At 62.7% G+C, this 14,644-nt stretch overlaps 2 protein-coding genes across 2 annotated transcripts in view; both read right to left on the reverse strand.

Annotated features, from left to right (window-relative positions):
* Positions 1-718: 718 nt before the first annotated feature.
* Positions 719-7,364, reverse strand: GAREM2 (GRB2 associated regulator of MAPK1 subtype 2). Its single transcript, XM_033055584.1, has 6 exons — positions 7,229-7,364; positions 5,806-5,946; positions 4,351-4,481; positions 2,500-3,606; positions 1,879-2,042; positions 719-1,792 (listed from the first exon to the last, which is right to left on the reverse strand). The coding sequence occupies exons 1-6, from the start codon at positions 7,338-7,340 to the stop codon at positions 940-942; spliced, it is 2,508 nt and encodes an 835-aa protein (XP_032911475.1). The 5' UTR covers positions 7,341-7,364; the 3' UTR covers positions 719-939.
* Positions 7,365-11,867: 4,503 nt separating this feature from the next.
* The window catches only part of RAB10 (RAB10, member RAS oncogene family), a 38,737-nt gene continuing 35,960 nt past the window's right edge, over positions 11,868-14,644 (reverse strand). The window contains exons 5-6 of the mRNA XM_033055314.2: positions 14,063-14,164; positions 11,868-12,292 (exon numbers count right to left, since the gene is read on the reverse strand). Of these exons, the coding sequence (XP_032911205.1) occupies positions 12,209-12,292; positions 14,063-14,164 (186 nt within the window). The 3' untranslated portion in view covers positions 11,868-12,208. The remainder of the gene's footprint in view (positions 12,293-14,062; positions 14,165-14,644) is intronic.

Consider the following 14,644-nt stretch of genomic DNA (forward strand, 5'->3'; position numbering starts at 1 on the left):
CTCCTGCTTCTCCCATCTCACTGAGGGAATGGCTCAAATAGGGACTGAGTGGCTCAGGCAGTGCCATGGTGTGCTGGGTCCCACAGGAGGGGCAGGATGGCAGCAGTGCAGGACAGAGCACTGTCACCTCTGCTGTCACTCAGGGGCTGTGAGGAGCCTGCAGCTCCCTCTGCTGCAGGGTGAGCCTGGCAGATGGACCTGCCTGTAATTGCAGATGGAGCAGCCAAGGGCCAGAAGGGCCCCCGTGGGGAGAGATCAAGTTAAACTAAAAGGCTTTAAATCTCCAGGCACCTGTCACTGGCCTGCCCCCCCTCCTTGGCTTCATTTCCAGCTTCCAGCCATTTTCCTGCTCCCTGGCAGCCCTTGGGCCTGGAGCTGAATGCTGCTGCTCTTCCTGTCACCTTTCCCTGTCCTTCAAAGCTCCCAGACCGAAACTGGGCCAAGACATCATCTCATCTCTCTGCTCAGTGCTGGGGGAGGCACGGGGCTGGTAACCAGCCTTCAGCCCTGCTGGGGAGTTCAGCATTCCCAGGACCTGCCCCTGCTCTGGGATCAGGGGGAGTTCCCTTGCAGGCCCCCAGGAACAGCTCTGACAGCAGCATCTATCCCTGGAGGGTGGATGAATCCCTTCCAGGAGATGGGAAGGGTCTGCAAAGACCCTCAGAGCTTCCATGCTCCCCCTTCCCCTCCTCCCCGAGCAAGGGCCTTCTCTGGGGGCTCATTACTCTCCCATACGTTTATTATGCTAATCCACAAGGATTAAGTTAAACCAGTCGACGCAAAATCCAGTGTTTTCCAGCCCGTTGGGGCCAAAATTACTGTCCAGTGTTAAAACGGGGAACGGGGAAGGGCTGGGCAGTGGGGGAGGAGAACCTGCAGCATCAGAGAGGGACGGGAGCGGGGCCAATCCAGGTGACCTGGGGGGACCCCGGCGTGGCACTAGATCTTGGGACGCCAGCCCTTGATGAACTGCATGATCTTCTTCACCTGGAGCTTGGTGAGGCGGAAATCGTCGGCCAGGATCTCCTCGCTGAGCTGCACGAAGATGCTGCCGTCGATGCGCTCACGGGCGAAGAAGCTCACGACGTCCTCGGAGAGGCCGATGAAGCGCAGGCACTTGGACACCTCCTCCAGCGACAGCGCCGACAGGTCAGCGGGGGGCAGCCAGGCCGGGCCGTCCCCGCCGGGCCGGGCCGCGGCCGGAGGGGCTCCCGCATCGCCCCGCGCCGCCGGTGGCACCTCGATGACCCCCTGGGCCAGGTACAGCCGGGTGACACCCTCGGCCCCGCGCAGCACGGCGGGGGACAGCGGGGCCGCCCCACGGATGACGATGCCGTCCCCGTCCATGCCCTTGGGGGGCCGAGGGGGGGCCGCCGGCTCCTCGGCGGGGGCGAAAGGCTCCGGAGAGGAGGAGGAGGAAGGAGCGGCCGGGGCCGAAGGCGCCTTGGACCACTCGGGGCTCTCCGGCCACTCGGCGGGGCCGGCGAAGGGGTTGAGCGCCCCGAAGGGGGCGAAGCGCTTTTGGGGGTGCGGGGGCTTGAGGCGGGGGCAGCTGCGGAAGGGTTTCAGGGGGGGCTCGGCCCCCAGCAGCGGCGTGGAGCAGCCGCTGCCCGCCCCGGCGCCCGGCTCGGGGAACGCCCAGGGGTCGGACCAGGAGCTGGGCGCGGGCTGGGCGGGGGGCAGCGCCCGCCCGGGGGGCTCGGCAGCCTTGCAGTCGGCACAGGTGCAGGGGTAGCAGTACAGCGAGTAGGCGTCGGGCGAGGGCGAGCCGCTGCCGCTCCGCGGGGCCGACCTGCCGGGGTGAGAGCAGCGGCACCATCACCCCGTGCCCGGGCTGCAGGCACCCCCTCCCACCCCGCTGTCCCCAGAGCCACTCACCCGTCTTGGAGCCCCGAGGAGTAGTAGGAGAGGCTGGGGCTGGGCGAGGGCGCGGGTGCCAGCTTGGGGCAGCGCAGGGGGGCCGGGGGGCTGCAGGGGGCCGGGGGGCGGCTGCCCCGGGGCGGCACCGGGGGCGCGTTCAGCAGCCGGCACTCCTCCTTCACCTGGAAAGGGAGCAGCGCCGTCAGGGCCCCGGGGGGAGCTGGGGATCCCCGCGGCTGGAGGGGCGATGGGGGCTCGATGCCGAGCCGCGAAGCTCTGGGTGCGAGGAGGCGGAAATATTGGGGTACCCCGTGGTGAAGGGGAGCCTGGAATGTTGTGTAGGGAAGCACAGAGGATCTGGGTACCCCACGGCTCTGGGCAGCCCAAGAGCTTCGGGTACTCGATGGTGCAGAGAGCCCTGGGGAACCGGGGGTACCTCGGGATGTCCCTGAGGATCTGCTGGTGCAGCCCTGGGGAGCTGCGGTCTGAAGATTTGGGTGACCAAGCAGAGCTGGGGAGGGACCGCAGGGCCGGGGGGCAGGAAGGGGGTCGGGCTGCCCTGCCCTGGGGCTGGGGGAGCGGCTGGCAGGACCCCAGCGATGCCTTTCCCCATCCCTGGGGACGGGAGCGGGCTCTTACCGCCTCCGATTTGGGTGGCACCGGGGGCGGGGTGTCCCCGCGGGGCTCGTCCCCGGGGCGGTGCGGGGACCCCAGCGCGGTGACAGCCCCGAAGGACACGAGGTCCGGCCGGGCGCCGCCGCTGCCCAGCTCGCAGCAGCTCTCGGGGCTGGCATTGCTCCACAGCTCCTCGTAGGGAATCTCCAGCGGCTCCTGAGTCCTGAACTCGGGCTCGGCCCAGTCGGGCGTCATGTACTCGCGGTCGGGGTCGGGGAAGTCGGGCAGCGGCGGGCGCGGGGTGCCCCCGCCGAGCCCCCGCGGGGCCTGGCAGCGGGCGGGGGCCTCCCGGGGACCCCCGGAGCCGCAGGCACAGAGCGAGAGGCGCTGCAGGGGCTGGCTGAGCTCGTCGCGGGCGCAGGCGGGCAGGCAGAGCCGCAGGCGCCGCGGGCTCGCACATTCCTCCAGCAAGTCCGGCTTGGCTTCGCGCACCGCCCGCGAGTACTCGTCGGGGTTGAAGCGGTCGTGGCAATACGCGGCGCTGTCCCGCAGCAGCTTCTCCAGCTGCGGGTCCCCGGCCAGCAGCCCCTCGGGCAGCTGGAAGCGCGGCATGTCGGTCAGCAGCAGGAAATGGAAGGGCACCAGCTCCTCCCGGCGCAGGATGCAGCACAGCACCACGGTCTTGGAGATGATGCTGACCAGCTTGTAGCAGTGGCCCTCGCGGATGGCGTGCAGGTCGTAGGGGTTGCGGGCGGGCCGGCTGGGCACGGCCACGTTCACGGGCAGCCGAACCTTCTCGATGATGCTGCGGATGGTGTGCTCGCCCTCCTGCAGCCGCAGCTCCAGCGGGCTGCGCGTGCTGAAGCGGCCCTTGCACTGGAAGGGCAGGCTCAGGCTCTCGTTGGTGCGGTGGTTCATGCAGATCAGGCACGGCATCTTGCCCTTCACCTGCCGCGCCCCCGCCGCCGGAGCCGCCTTGCCCAGTTTGCGCAGGAGGGTGTTGAAGCGCGACTTCTCCTTCACCGTCTTGGCGCACAGGATCTCCGCTTGCCCCATCAGCGTCAGCTCGTCCCCCGCGTTCAGCGTGAAGTTGTAAACCTCGCTGTCCTCGCTGAACTCCCCCGACACCACCTGCGACAGCCCCCACGTGGCACCCGCTGCCCTGCGCCGGGCCCCCGACCCCCCAACACCACCCCTGACACCCCAACACCACCCCTGGTGTCCCAACATCATCCCTGACATCCCAACACCACCCCTGGTGTCCCAACATCATCCCTGACATCCCACCACCATCCCTGACCCCCCACCACCATCCCTGACACCCCAACACCACCCCTGACATCCCACCACCATCCCTGACCCCCCACCACCATCCCCGACACCCCAACACCACCCCTGGTGTCCCAACACCACCCCTGGTGTCCCAACACCATCCCCAACACCCCAACACCATCCCCGACACCCCAACACCACCCCTGGTGTCCCAACACCATCCCCAACACCCCAACACCATCCCCGACACCCCAACACCACCCCTGGTGTCCCAACACCATCCCCAACACCCCAACACCATCCCCGACACCCCAACACCACCCCTGGTGTCCCAACATCATCCCCTGACATCCCACCACCATCCCTGATGCTCCACCACCATCCTCTCCTGCTGTCCCACCACCTCAAGTCCCTGTTGCCTCACCCCTATTCCCCAATATTCCCCTCCTGCCCCAGCCCTGTCCTGGGTGTCCCCTGCCATCCCACAGCACTCCCCGCTGCCCCAGCCCTGTCCCCTGCTGTCCCCTGCTGTCCCCTGCTGTCCCCTGCCATCCCGCAGCACTCCCCGCTGCCCCAGCCCTGTCCCCTGCTGTCCCCCAGGACCTTCACGCTGAAGGTGATGGCCTCCATGACGAAGATGCGGTCTGGGAAGATGCTGGCCACCTCCTCCACGCTGTTGAAATACTGCACGGGCTCGCGGAGGTCCCGGTCCTGGTCCAGCAGTTTGAACTTCCCTGTGGAGACCCCCGAGCCCGCCGAGGTGAGAGGAGCCCGGCTCCTGGCAGGGACCTGGGGCCGGCACAGCCCTTCCCGGAGAGCAGCCAGCCCTGGGACACTCCTGTCCCCACCTGTATCTGTCCCCAGCACATCTCTGGGGACACCCCGTGGGCTGTGCCAGTGTCCAAGCGATGCAAGGGGACCCCAGAGCATCCCCCGGCCCTGCACCCCCCCACAGCAGCACTGGGAGGGTTTCTGGGTGGGACAAGGCACAGGGTACCCGGGGGTGTCTCAGCAGTGCCACTCGGCACCCCCAGAGCTGCTGGGACCCCCCAAAAGCATTTCTGTGAATGGAAGAACACGCCCAGAGCGGCCCAAATTGCAAGGGGTGTCCATTATCCCCCAAAATCCCGTCCTAGTCCTGCCAGGGTGCAGTGATCCCACGGTGGGAGAGACACCGGGCAGGGACAGGGAAAGGCAGGGACGGGAGCGGGGAAAGGCAGGGACGGGGAAAGGCAGGGACGGGGAAAGGCAGGGACAGGGAAAGGCAGGGACGGGAGCGGGGAAAGGCAGGGACGGGAGCGGGGGAGCTGCAGCCACAGCGGAGCCGCCGCCGGCAGCGGCAGCCGGGGCCGGACCTGAGGGGAATATTAATCCCGGCCGGCAGAGCTGGGACATCACTGGGACATCACTGGGACATCACCGGGACACCGGAGCTCCTGGCTGGGCCCTGGGGCAGCCGAGGCTGGAGCCGGCCCAGCCCCACATCCCCGGGCACCGCTGGGCACGGGGAGCCCCCGAACGCTGTTAACACACTGCCCAGCCCCCCTGCATCCCCGCGGGACGGGTGATTAACCCCTCCCCCGCTCCATTTCCCATTATTTATTTATTAGCAGGACTCATTACCGCCATGGAGCACTTAGAGGGGTCGTTAAGGCTCTGGCGGCTGCCGGCAGAGGCGGCTCAGCACCTTCGTCTGCACTGCCGGCCCCATCCTCATCCTCATCCCTGCCCCATCCCATCCCATCCCATCCCTGTATCCCATCCCATCCCATCCCATCCCATCCCATCCCATCCCATCCCTGTATCCCATCCCTGTATCCCTGTATCCCTGTATCCCTGTATCCCTGTATCCCTGTATCCCTGTATCCCTGTATCCCATCCCAGCTCCCTCTGCAGCCCCCGCAGCTGTGCCAGGGTGAGAGCAGCCCCAGACCGGAGCATCTCCGACCCCAGACTGGACCCCAGAGCAGCCCCAGGGGCGGGGAGGGGGGGTCAGGTCCCGGCTCTGCTGGCCCGGGGACACCATTCCCGTTGTCCCCGTTGTCCCCAGCCCCCCACCTGGGTACTGGAGCGGGATGTCGATTTTGGGCCCGATGACGTAGTGTCCCTCCTCCAGGCTGTGGGCTGTCACCGTTGTCCACTGGCGGCACGAGTGGACCAGCAGCACGTCCTGGGCTGTCACCCCCTCCACGCGCTCACCTGCGGGGGACAGGGCTGTCACCAGGGCCACCCCCCCGCCCCCCGGCGCCGCTGGACGGACGGACGGAGCGAGGGATGAGCAGGTGCCGCTGCCAAGAGCCGCCAGTTGCCCAGGAAACAATTTCTTTGTCCCCCCTGAAAAGCTGCAGCCGCGGCAAACAAGAAGTTTATTGAGTCGGGGCCGGCGCAGGCTCCCCCCCGGGAGCGCTCCAGAACCGCGGCACCCCGGAACCCCCCAGGGCCCCCGAGATCCCCGAGACCCCCCCAGGGCCCCCGAGACCCCCCCAGGGCCCCCGGCACCCCCCGCAGCCGGGATGGGCCCTGCTCCACCACTCCGGGGTCCCTGCACCCCCTGCTCCCCTCTCAGCCCGGGCAGGGGGGTCACAGCCAGGCCGTGTCCCACGGGGAGTGGGGAGGGGACACGGTGGCTCCCAGCCCTGCCAGCCTGGTGCCAGCACCTGCGGAGTGTCACCCGGGAAGGGTGACGGTGGGGAAGAGTGCTGGGGGCAGCGGGAGAAGCCCGGGAGCCCAGGGACCCCCTGAGGGGCAGCCCCGGCCCCCAGCCCCAGCCCCTCCATCCGGAAGGGTCCGACCAGAGCAGCCGGGACAGCACCCTGGTCTCACCTGGCCCAGCCTTCCTCCCTCCTCGTCCTCCTCCTCAGCACTCCAGACTCCTTCCTTCCCCCGGTTCTCCCAGTCTTTCTCCTCCTCACCCCTTCAGCCTCTTCCAGCCTGCTCCTCTCTCCCTCCACCTCCTCCTCCTCACTTCTCCAGTCCCCATTCCTCCTCCTCACCTCTCCGTCTTCATCCCTCCACTCTCCATCCCTCCCTCCAAGCTTTCCCCTCTTCCTCCTCCTCACTCTCAAGCCTTCCTCCCTTCCCCATCCCTCCACCGCTCCCTGCTCCTCATCACTCCAGTCTCCCTCGCTCTTCGTCCCCCCAGACTTTCTCTCTTCCTGGTCCCTTCGTCCTTCGTCTCTCCCTCATCACTCCAACCTCCCTCCCTCCTCGTCCTCACTCTCCAGCCTTCCTCCCTCCCTGCCCATCCCTCCGCCTTCCACCCCTCCCTCCTCCTCATCACTCCATCCTTTCTCCCTCCTCCTCATCACTCCAGCCTCACTCTCCGTCCTTCCATCCTCCCTCCCTCCCCTGGTCCCTCCAGCCTTCCTCCCACCCTCCTCCTCCTCCTCCCCATCACTCCAACCTCCCTCCCTCCTCCTCCTCCTCCTTCTCGTCCCTCCAGACTTCACCCCCCGCTCGTGTCCTCCCCCGCCGGGCTCACCCTGCCCGAGGCAGACGAGGGTGGGCAGGCGGCACTGGCTGACGATGGCGTCGAGGGGCAGCGCCGCGGGGCTCCAGCGGAGCCGGGCCAGCCCCGCCGCGAGCTTCTCCATCGCATCGCGGCTCAGGCCGGCCCCGGGCCGGGCTCCATCGCCGCCGCCGCCGGGCCGGGGCCGGGGCCGGGGGCGGGGGGCGGCGGGAGCGGGGCAGGAGGAGCCGCCCCCCGCCCGCCCCCGGCCCCTCCTGCCCGCCCGCCCCGGCAGGCGGAACCCCCCCGGCGGGGGCGGGGGAGGCGGCGGCGGGCGGGGACCCCCGTGCGGGACCGGGCATCTCTTCGGGACCGGGCATCCCCTCCGAACCGAACATCCCCCGGGACCGGGCATCCCCTCGGGACCGGGCATCCCTCCCGAACCGAACATCCCCTCGGGACCGGGCATCCCCCCGGGACCGGGCATCCCCCCGGGACCGGGCATCCCTCCGGGACCGGGCATCCCCTCGGGACCGGGCATCCCTCCCGAACCGAGCATCTTCTGGGGACCGGGCAATACCTCAGAACCGAGCATCCCCCCCGGACCGGGCATCCCCTCAGGACCGGGCATCCCCTCAGAACCCGGTATCTCCCCCGGGCCGGGCATTCCCCGGCGGAGCCGCTCCGGGGCTGTCCCGGCGGGGGGGGCTCCGATCTCGCCCTCGGGATCGGGGGGGCTCAGCCCCGGCTCGCTCCGGGGTCCCGGGGGCTCGGCTCTCTCCGGCCGCAGACGGAACGGGCCGGGAGCGCCCCGGGGATTTTCCCCCCATCCCGTCCCGCTGCTGGAGCCGCGGAGTCGCCGGGAGCTGCCGGGGGGTTCCAGGCGGGGACTGCGGGGGGCACAAGGGGACGGGGGGGATGGGATGGGATGGGATACAGGGATGGGATACAGGGATGGGATACAGGGATGGGATACAGGGACGGAATACAGGGATGGGATGGGATGGGATGGGATGGGATGGGATGGGATGGGATGGGATGGGATGGGATGGGATGGGATACAGGGATGGGATACAGGGATGGGATACAGGGATGGGATACAGGGATACAGGGATGGGATACAGGGATGGGATACAGGGATGGGATACAGGGATGGGGCCGAAATGGGCAAAGAGCCGCCATGAGGACAGCAAGGAGGATGCAGGAGGAGGAGGATGAGGAGGAAGGAAAACCCCAGCCCCAGTGCCGGGGGTGGCACGGACCAGCAGGACACTGGGAGCTGCTGGTGGTGTCCATGTGGGGAAGGTCCCTGCCAGGCCCCCCCTCCCCGAGACCCCCTGGAGTTCCCCCCAAAATCCCCCACCCATGTGAGGGTTTGGGATCGCTGAGCTGCTCCCCACAGCCTCACCCCCTCCAGGGACTGCCGAGTGCCACGGCCATGACACAATCCCAGAGGCACAAAACCCGTGAAACAGCCGGATACTGGTGCCATGGGAACGGGGACACTCTGGGAACACGGACAGTGACAGCGGGGACACTCTGGGAACGGGGACACTGTGGGACAGAGACACCATGGCACTGGGACACTGGCAGTGGGGACACTGTGGAACAGGGACACTGTGTGGACAGGGACACCATGGCACTGGGGACACTGGCACTGGGGACACTGTGGAACAGGGACACTGTGTGGACAGGGACACCGTGGCAGCGGGAGGGCAGCAGCAGCAATGGATCCTCTGCTGTCACCAGTCCCTCACTGGGCGTTGTTGGGAGGGACATCCCCGTCACCCAGAGGCTGCAGGAACAGCCAGCCCTGATCCCCCCATGTTCTGGAGGTGCACAACATGGAACAGCTGCTTCCCAAAAAACCAAACCCCTCTCCAAGCAGAGGCCCCAAAGATCTCACAACCCAAGCCGGGTGTCCCCCCCATGGGAACACCCTGGGAGTCTCTGCTGCTCTTCCCCCCATCCTGCCCTCGCAGGAACAGCTCCACCCCTAAAAAACCCGTCCTCAAGGTTTGGGGGGACCCATCCCACGTCCTGCAGGGCCAGCCAGGTCACTCCCAGCGGGGCCACGGGGAATTCAAGGGGCCCAGGAAGTCACCACTGCAAGTTTATAAAAGCTTTTATTTGCTCTTGGTACGACCAAGAATGGGACAGTGATCTTTTATACAATTTGATACAGTAAGTGGTACAAAAGAATGTGTTTTAAATAAAAAGCCAGAGTGGAGTAGCAAAAATATTAAAAGATTAAGTAAAAAATTGTCGGCATGGGAATTAATCCAAGACCTTGACGCTGTTTTTTATTCCACCGTCCGAGTCCGAGGGTGACACGGCCGTGGCACGGAGCCAAGCTCAGGTTCGGTTTAGCAGGACCAATTTAATCGTTTAACACTTTTTATTTTTGGTTTTTTTAGGTGGCAAAAGGGCAGCGCCGAGCTCCCCCCGCGGGGCACGGAGGGGCTGCTGACACCTCTCTACTCCACAGGGCTGGGCTGGGGTTCCAAGCACAGGTTTCACCAGCGTTGGTTTGGAACTAGCGGGGAGCTGAGCTACCAGCAGACATCGAGTCACTGCAAACTCCTCCCACACGATGATTATTGTCATTATTATCATTATTTTAGGGGTTTTTCTCTGTTTGGTGCTGCTCCCTCCTCCCCGCCCGCCTGAGCCCGCGCTGCAGCTCGAGCTTGGACAGGACAGAACAGACCCGATAGAAACAGCTCGGATTTACTGACGGGGAGGGACGAGGGGCAGCGAGTGGCACCGGGGTGGCACCGGGGTGGCACCAGGAGTGGCCTCAGGAGTGGCCTGGGCTCTACCTGTGCCTGCAATGGGCACGGCGTCAACCCAGGGAGCCGAGCCCCTGCAAGCAAATTAAAAGCTCACGTTTAAAACAAGGATTATACAAAAAAAACCCCTCGATGGAGATTTCGCCATTTTTTTTTCCCTTTTTGATCACGTTAAAAGTGCAGATTTGAGCCAAAAGTCGCCGGACTCTGTCCAACGCTGAGCCCGACCCCAGCAGCCACTCGCCTGGGAAGGGGTGACACACACAGGGACGAAAATGCCGAATACAGAGGGACAGGGACACAGCTCGGGAAGGAGCCGCTCCGGAGCAGGAGTTCCATGTTAAACAAACACCGTCATTTCATTAAAATTCACTCAGCGTTAGCGGCCAGGGCGGAGCGGAGCCGGTGCCAAGGCCGGGATTCAGCGGGGGATCCATCGCCCCGGGCAGCCGGGACAGGGACAGGGACAGGGACAGGGCAGGACAGGGCGGGGACAGGGCAGGACAGGGCAGGGACAGGGCAGGGACAGGGCAGGGACAGGGTCAGCAGGGCTGGGGCAGCGGCAGCGAGCGCTGGAGCCATGGATGGAGAGCTGGCTCCATGGATCAGCACTGGCTCCATGGATCAGCACTGGCTCCATGGATGCAGCACTGACACCATGGATCCAGAGCTGGCTCCATGGATGCAGAGCTGGCTCCATGGATGCAGCACTGGCTCCATGGATTCACCGCTGCCTCCATGGATTCACCGCTGCCTCCCTCCATGCAGAGCTGGCTCCATGGATGCAGCACTAACACCATGGATCCAGCAGTGACTCCATGGATGCAGAGATGACACCATTTTGGAGCACTGACACCATGGATGCAGCACTGGCTCCATGGATGCAGCACTGGCTCCATGGACTCACCGCTGCCTCCATGGACTCACCGCTGCCTCCCTCCATCCATCCCGCCTGGGATCCGGGGCGGGGCTGGCCCAGCACGGCTGTGGACACTGGCAAAGTGGAAAGTTTCCAGGGAGGTAATAAATTAAAACTGCCCTCTGGCTGGTTTTGTTTCCTTTCCTTTCCTTCTCTTTCCACGCAGGCCCGCTGAGCCCTGGCCCCGGGCGCGGGGCGGGGACGGGAGCGGGACAGAGCTCGGGGTAAGGAAGTGCTGAACTGTCAGTTTGGGGATCCAGGTTATATTCATACACAGAAAATAGACAACCACATCACCCTCCATAGAAACTAGTGCATGCAAATAACTCTTCCATAGGGGGAGGAGGGAGGAGGGGTCACTAGTGACGGACAGCCTAGGGGGGTTAGTAGGAATCTCAACATTTTTACCTCGGCAGCTAAATCAGTGCTTTGTATTAAATTTTTTGGCAAACACACCGCGTTGCCATCCTTTCCATTAACACATCACACCATGGAGAAATGCAAATCAAAGCGGCATGCAGGCAAAAAGAAAACAAAAAAGTAAAAAAAAAAAAAAAAAGGAGAAAAGAGCGGCAAAGTGAGAAAACAAAATGGCAGCAGGAAGAGTCGGGAAGGGCGGGATTGCCAGAGGAGACACAGCAGGTTACAGGAGTTTGCTTTTGTTTTGCACCACCCTTTGTCCTCGATGCATGACACCAACAGTACAGAAAAGCAACCACTACAGAGGTCAGGACTCAATGGCACGGGGGGATGGGATGTCTCCTGCACATGCTTCCACCAGAAAAGAGAAAAGAAAGTGAAAATAAAAGTTCCTTTTTCCACATAAGGCACAGGACAAAGAAACCCCACTGACGGACTCAAGGCGAAAATGAGTTTTTCCTGGCTCTTGCCTGATGCAGCTAGAGAAATACGGTGACTCAAGCACATGATCCGTGACAGAAAATTCCACTGTTGTACAAAATCAATTGTTAATTCTAACCTTTATTCTTATACAATTTGCAGAAGAGAGTCGAGTATGATTGCTCTGGGGTTTGATGGCAGGAGGGACGGGACTATAATACAACCCAAACGTAGTGGTGAGTTGAGCAGGGACATGGAAATGAAGTCACAGAGATGAATTTCCTATACATGTGTTGAGAAAACTGGAGTAGGCAAAGCTGTCCTAGCTGGAAAACCAAGGGGAGGCAGGAGCTGGTTAAGATGAGGAACAAAACCATCGGTTTGAGGTTAAAAAACGGGCAGAGTGGTTTGTTTTGCAGCGAGAAAAAAGGGGTGGGTGGCGATTGGTGAGACAGGAGAGGTTCAGCAGCACTTGCTCTTCCAGCCCGTCACCCCACCGCCACTGCTGATATCTACATTTTCACTGTTGGGCTCTTTTACAGGGGTCTGCAAGGAAACAAGGCACACAGTTAGATGGCTCTGCAGAGCCCAGAGAGCCAGAGCTGGGGAGACAGCAAGGACTGACATCAGCACTGAGCCTGGGCAAAGAGCACAAAGAGCTCCTCAGAGAGGCAGGGAATCCTCCCCCCGCTCCAGCAGCAATTTAAGGGGTTTTTGTTGTTTGGTTTGGTTTAAATAAACAACTGGAAAGCTGGGAAAAAACCCAAAGCTTGAACTGGGACCACCCCAAAGTCAACTGGAACTGTTTTAGGTCCTGCACACAGAGCCAAGGCTGGGTTTGGAGTGAGGAAATCCCAGCCCACAAACACAAGCTGAACTCCCTTTATGTGAACTAATGACCTCCAAACACCACAGATTTTATGGATGAGCTGGGCTTGTTCCCAGCCTCTGCTCCTCCTTGTCACAGGATGGAACTTGGTGACACCAAAGCCAAAGCCCCACTCCAGTGGGTGTGATCCAACACCAACATCCACTTCCAGCTGCTGGAAAGGAACCTAAACCCTCACCACACTTCAGGCTCCACATTCCTGTTTCAGCTCTCTTTGTCACAGCCTTGCAAAAGAACCCCTGGCATAATGATAGAGGTTAAAAATGAGGATTTAAGGCCCGAAGGCTGGTATGGTTTGCAGCCTGACCTCCTGTTCAGCAAAGGCCAGGGGTTTTAACCCTGTTTATCACACAAAGATTGCCAATTAAGAAATGACTGAGGACCAATGGGTGACATTATCCACAGCACTCACAGGGGAGAGGGAGGAAGGCAGGGCTGAGAGGCTCAGGATGGGGTTTGTTTGTGCAGAACAGGAACACAAGGGCCAAGGGTGGCCAATCCATGTATCCAAAACCTGCTCCCAGGCAGGAATGTTCCAGCACAGGGTTCTGTGCACACTGAGCCCTTGGCCATGGGAGCACATCCCACAGAAACAGAACCAGAGGCACACAGGGATCCAGCTCAGCTCAGTCCTGAACACCTCAGGGGCACCTGATGGATTTTGTACTCAGGACAGAAAAACAGCAGCTCTGGGCACACAGGGATCTGCTACAGGAGATAACCAGGGTGGCAGCAGGGCCAGGGCAGGGCCTGTCCCCTGTGCTGGCACTGCTGGGGCACCTCCAGGGCTGGGGGCAGCTCTGGGCCCCTCCTGCCAGGAGAGCCCTGGAGGGGCTGGAGCGTGTCCAGGGAAGGGAACGGAGCTGAGGGATTCAAAGCCCTGTGCATGAGGCACTTGGGGACAAGGGACAGTGGTGGCCTGGGCAGTGCTGGGGATGATTTGAGCTTTTCCAGCCTCTCCAATTCCATGGTTCCATGGTACACTGCACTGTTCAGGAAGGGGAGCCCAGCACCAGATGATCTGGTGTAACAGAACCCCCACGGAGATGCCATGGCTGGGAGCTGATTCCTGGGAGCACAGCTGGTTCCTGCCCCAAATTCCACACCTGAGCTCTTCCCAAGAGCCTCCCAGGAGCTGCCAGTGCATCCTCAGAGATGGTGGCAGGAAGGAGAATTCTCATGGTTTAACTGCAGCACAAGCACCATGAGTGTAAGGGCCAAACAGGGATTTCAGATCCTTGGCTCTGCTGTCACTCCCTGCAGGCAGCCCCCACAACAACAGACATCAAACAACCTTCACAGGTTCAGCCCTGCTCCTTCAGGGACTCCTCTGCCTCAGCACAAAGTCAAACCCTGCAACAACTCAGGTGAACACCACAACAATGAGAGGTGGAATTTGAGGGTGTTTGTTCCAAAGCAGCACCTACCTTTCGAAGAATGTCTTCTGCTAATGTGAGGAATGCCTTCTCAATGTTTATATTTGCTTTTGCACTAGTTTCAAAAAACCTAATACCGTGCTCCCTGGCAATCTGCAGCAAACAGAGAGAGGGAGATTAGAGACCCTGGGGATGTTCCAGTGGTGCCACCACCACTTTGGGAGCAGCAGAATGCATGAAGCAGGGAATACTGGACTGGACACGAGCCCAGGTGTGCCCAGGTGGGCAAGAGTGGCCCCTGGGCTGTGCCAGAGCCTCAGGGGGGACCTTGTGGCTCTGCACAACTCCCTGCCAGGAGGGGACAGCCAGGGGGGGTCGGGCTCTGCTGCCAGGGAACAGGGACAGGACAAGGGGAAATGGGCTCAGGCTGGGCCAGGGCAGGCTCAGCTTGGACAGCAGCAGGAATTTCTGCATGGAAAGGGTGCTCAGGCCTTGGCAGGGGCTGCCCAGGCAGGTTTGCAGTGCCCATCCCTGCAGGTGTCCAAGGAAGGGCTGGATGTGGCACTCAGAGCTCTGGGCTGGGGACAAGGAGGGGAACAGGCACAGCTAGATTTGATGCTCTGGGAGCTCTTT

The sequence above is a fragment of the Catharus ustulatus genome, chromosome 3 (genome assembly GCF_009819885.2).
Source record: "Catharus ustulatus isolate bCatUst1 chromosome 3, bCatUst1.pri.v2, whole genome shotgun sequence".
NCBI lineage: Eukaryota > Metazoa > Chordata > Aves > Passeriformes > Turdidae > Catharus > Catharus ustulatus.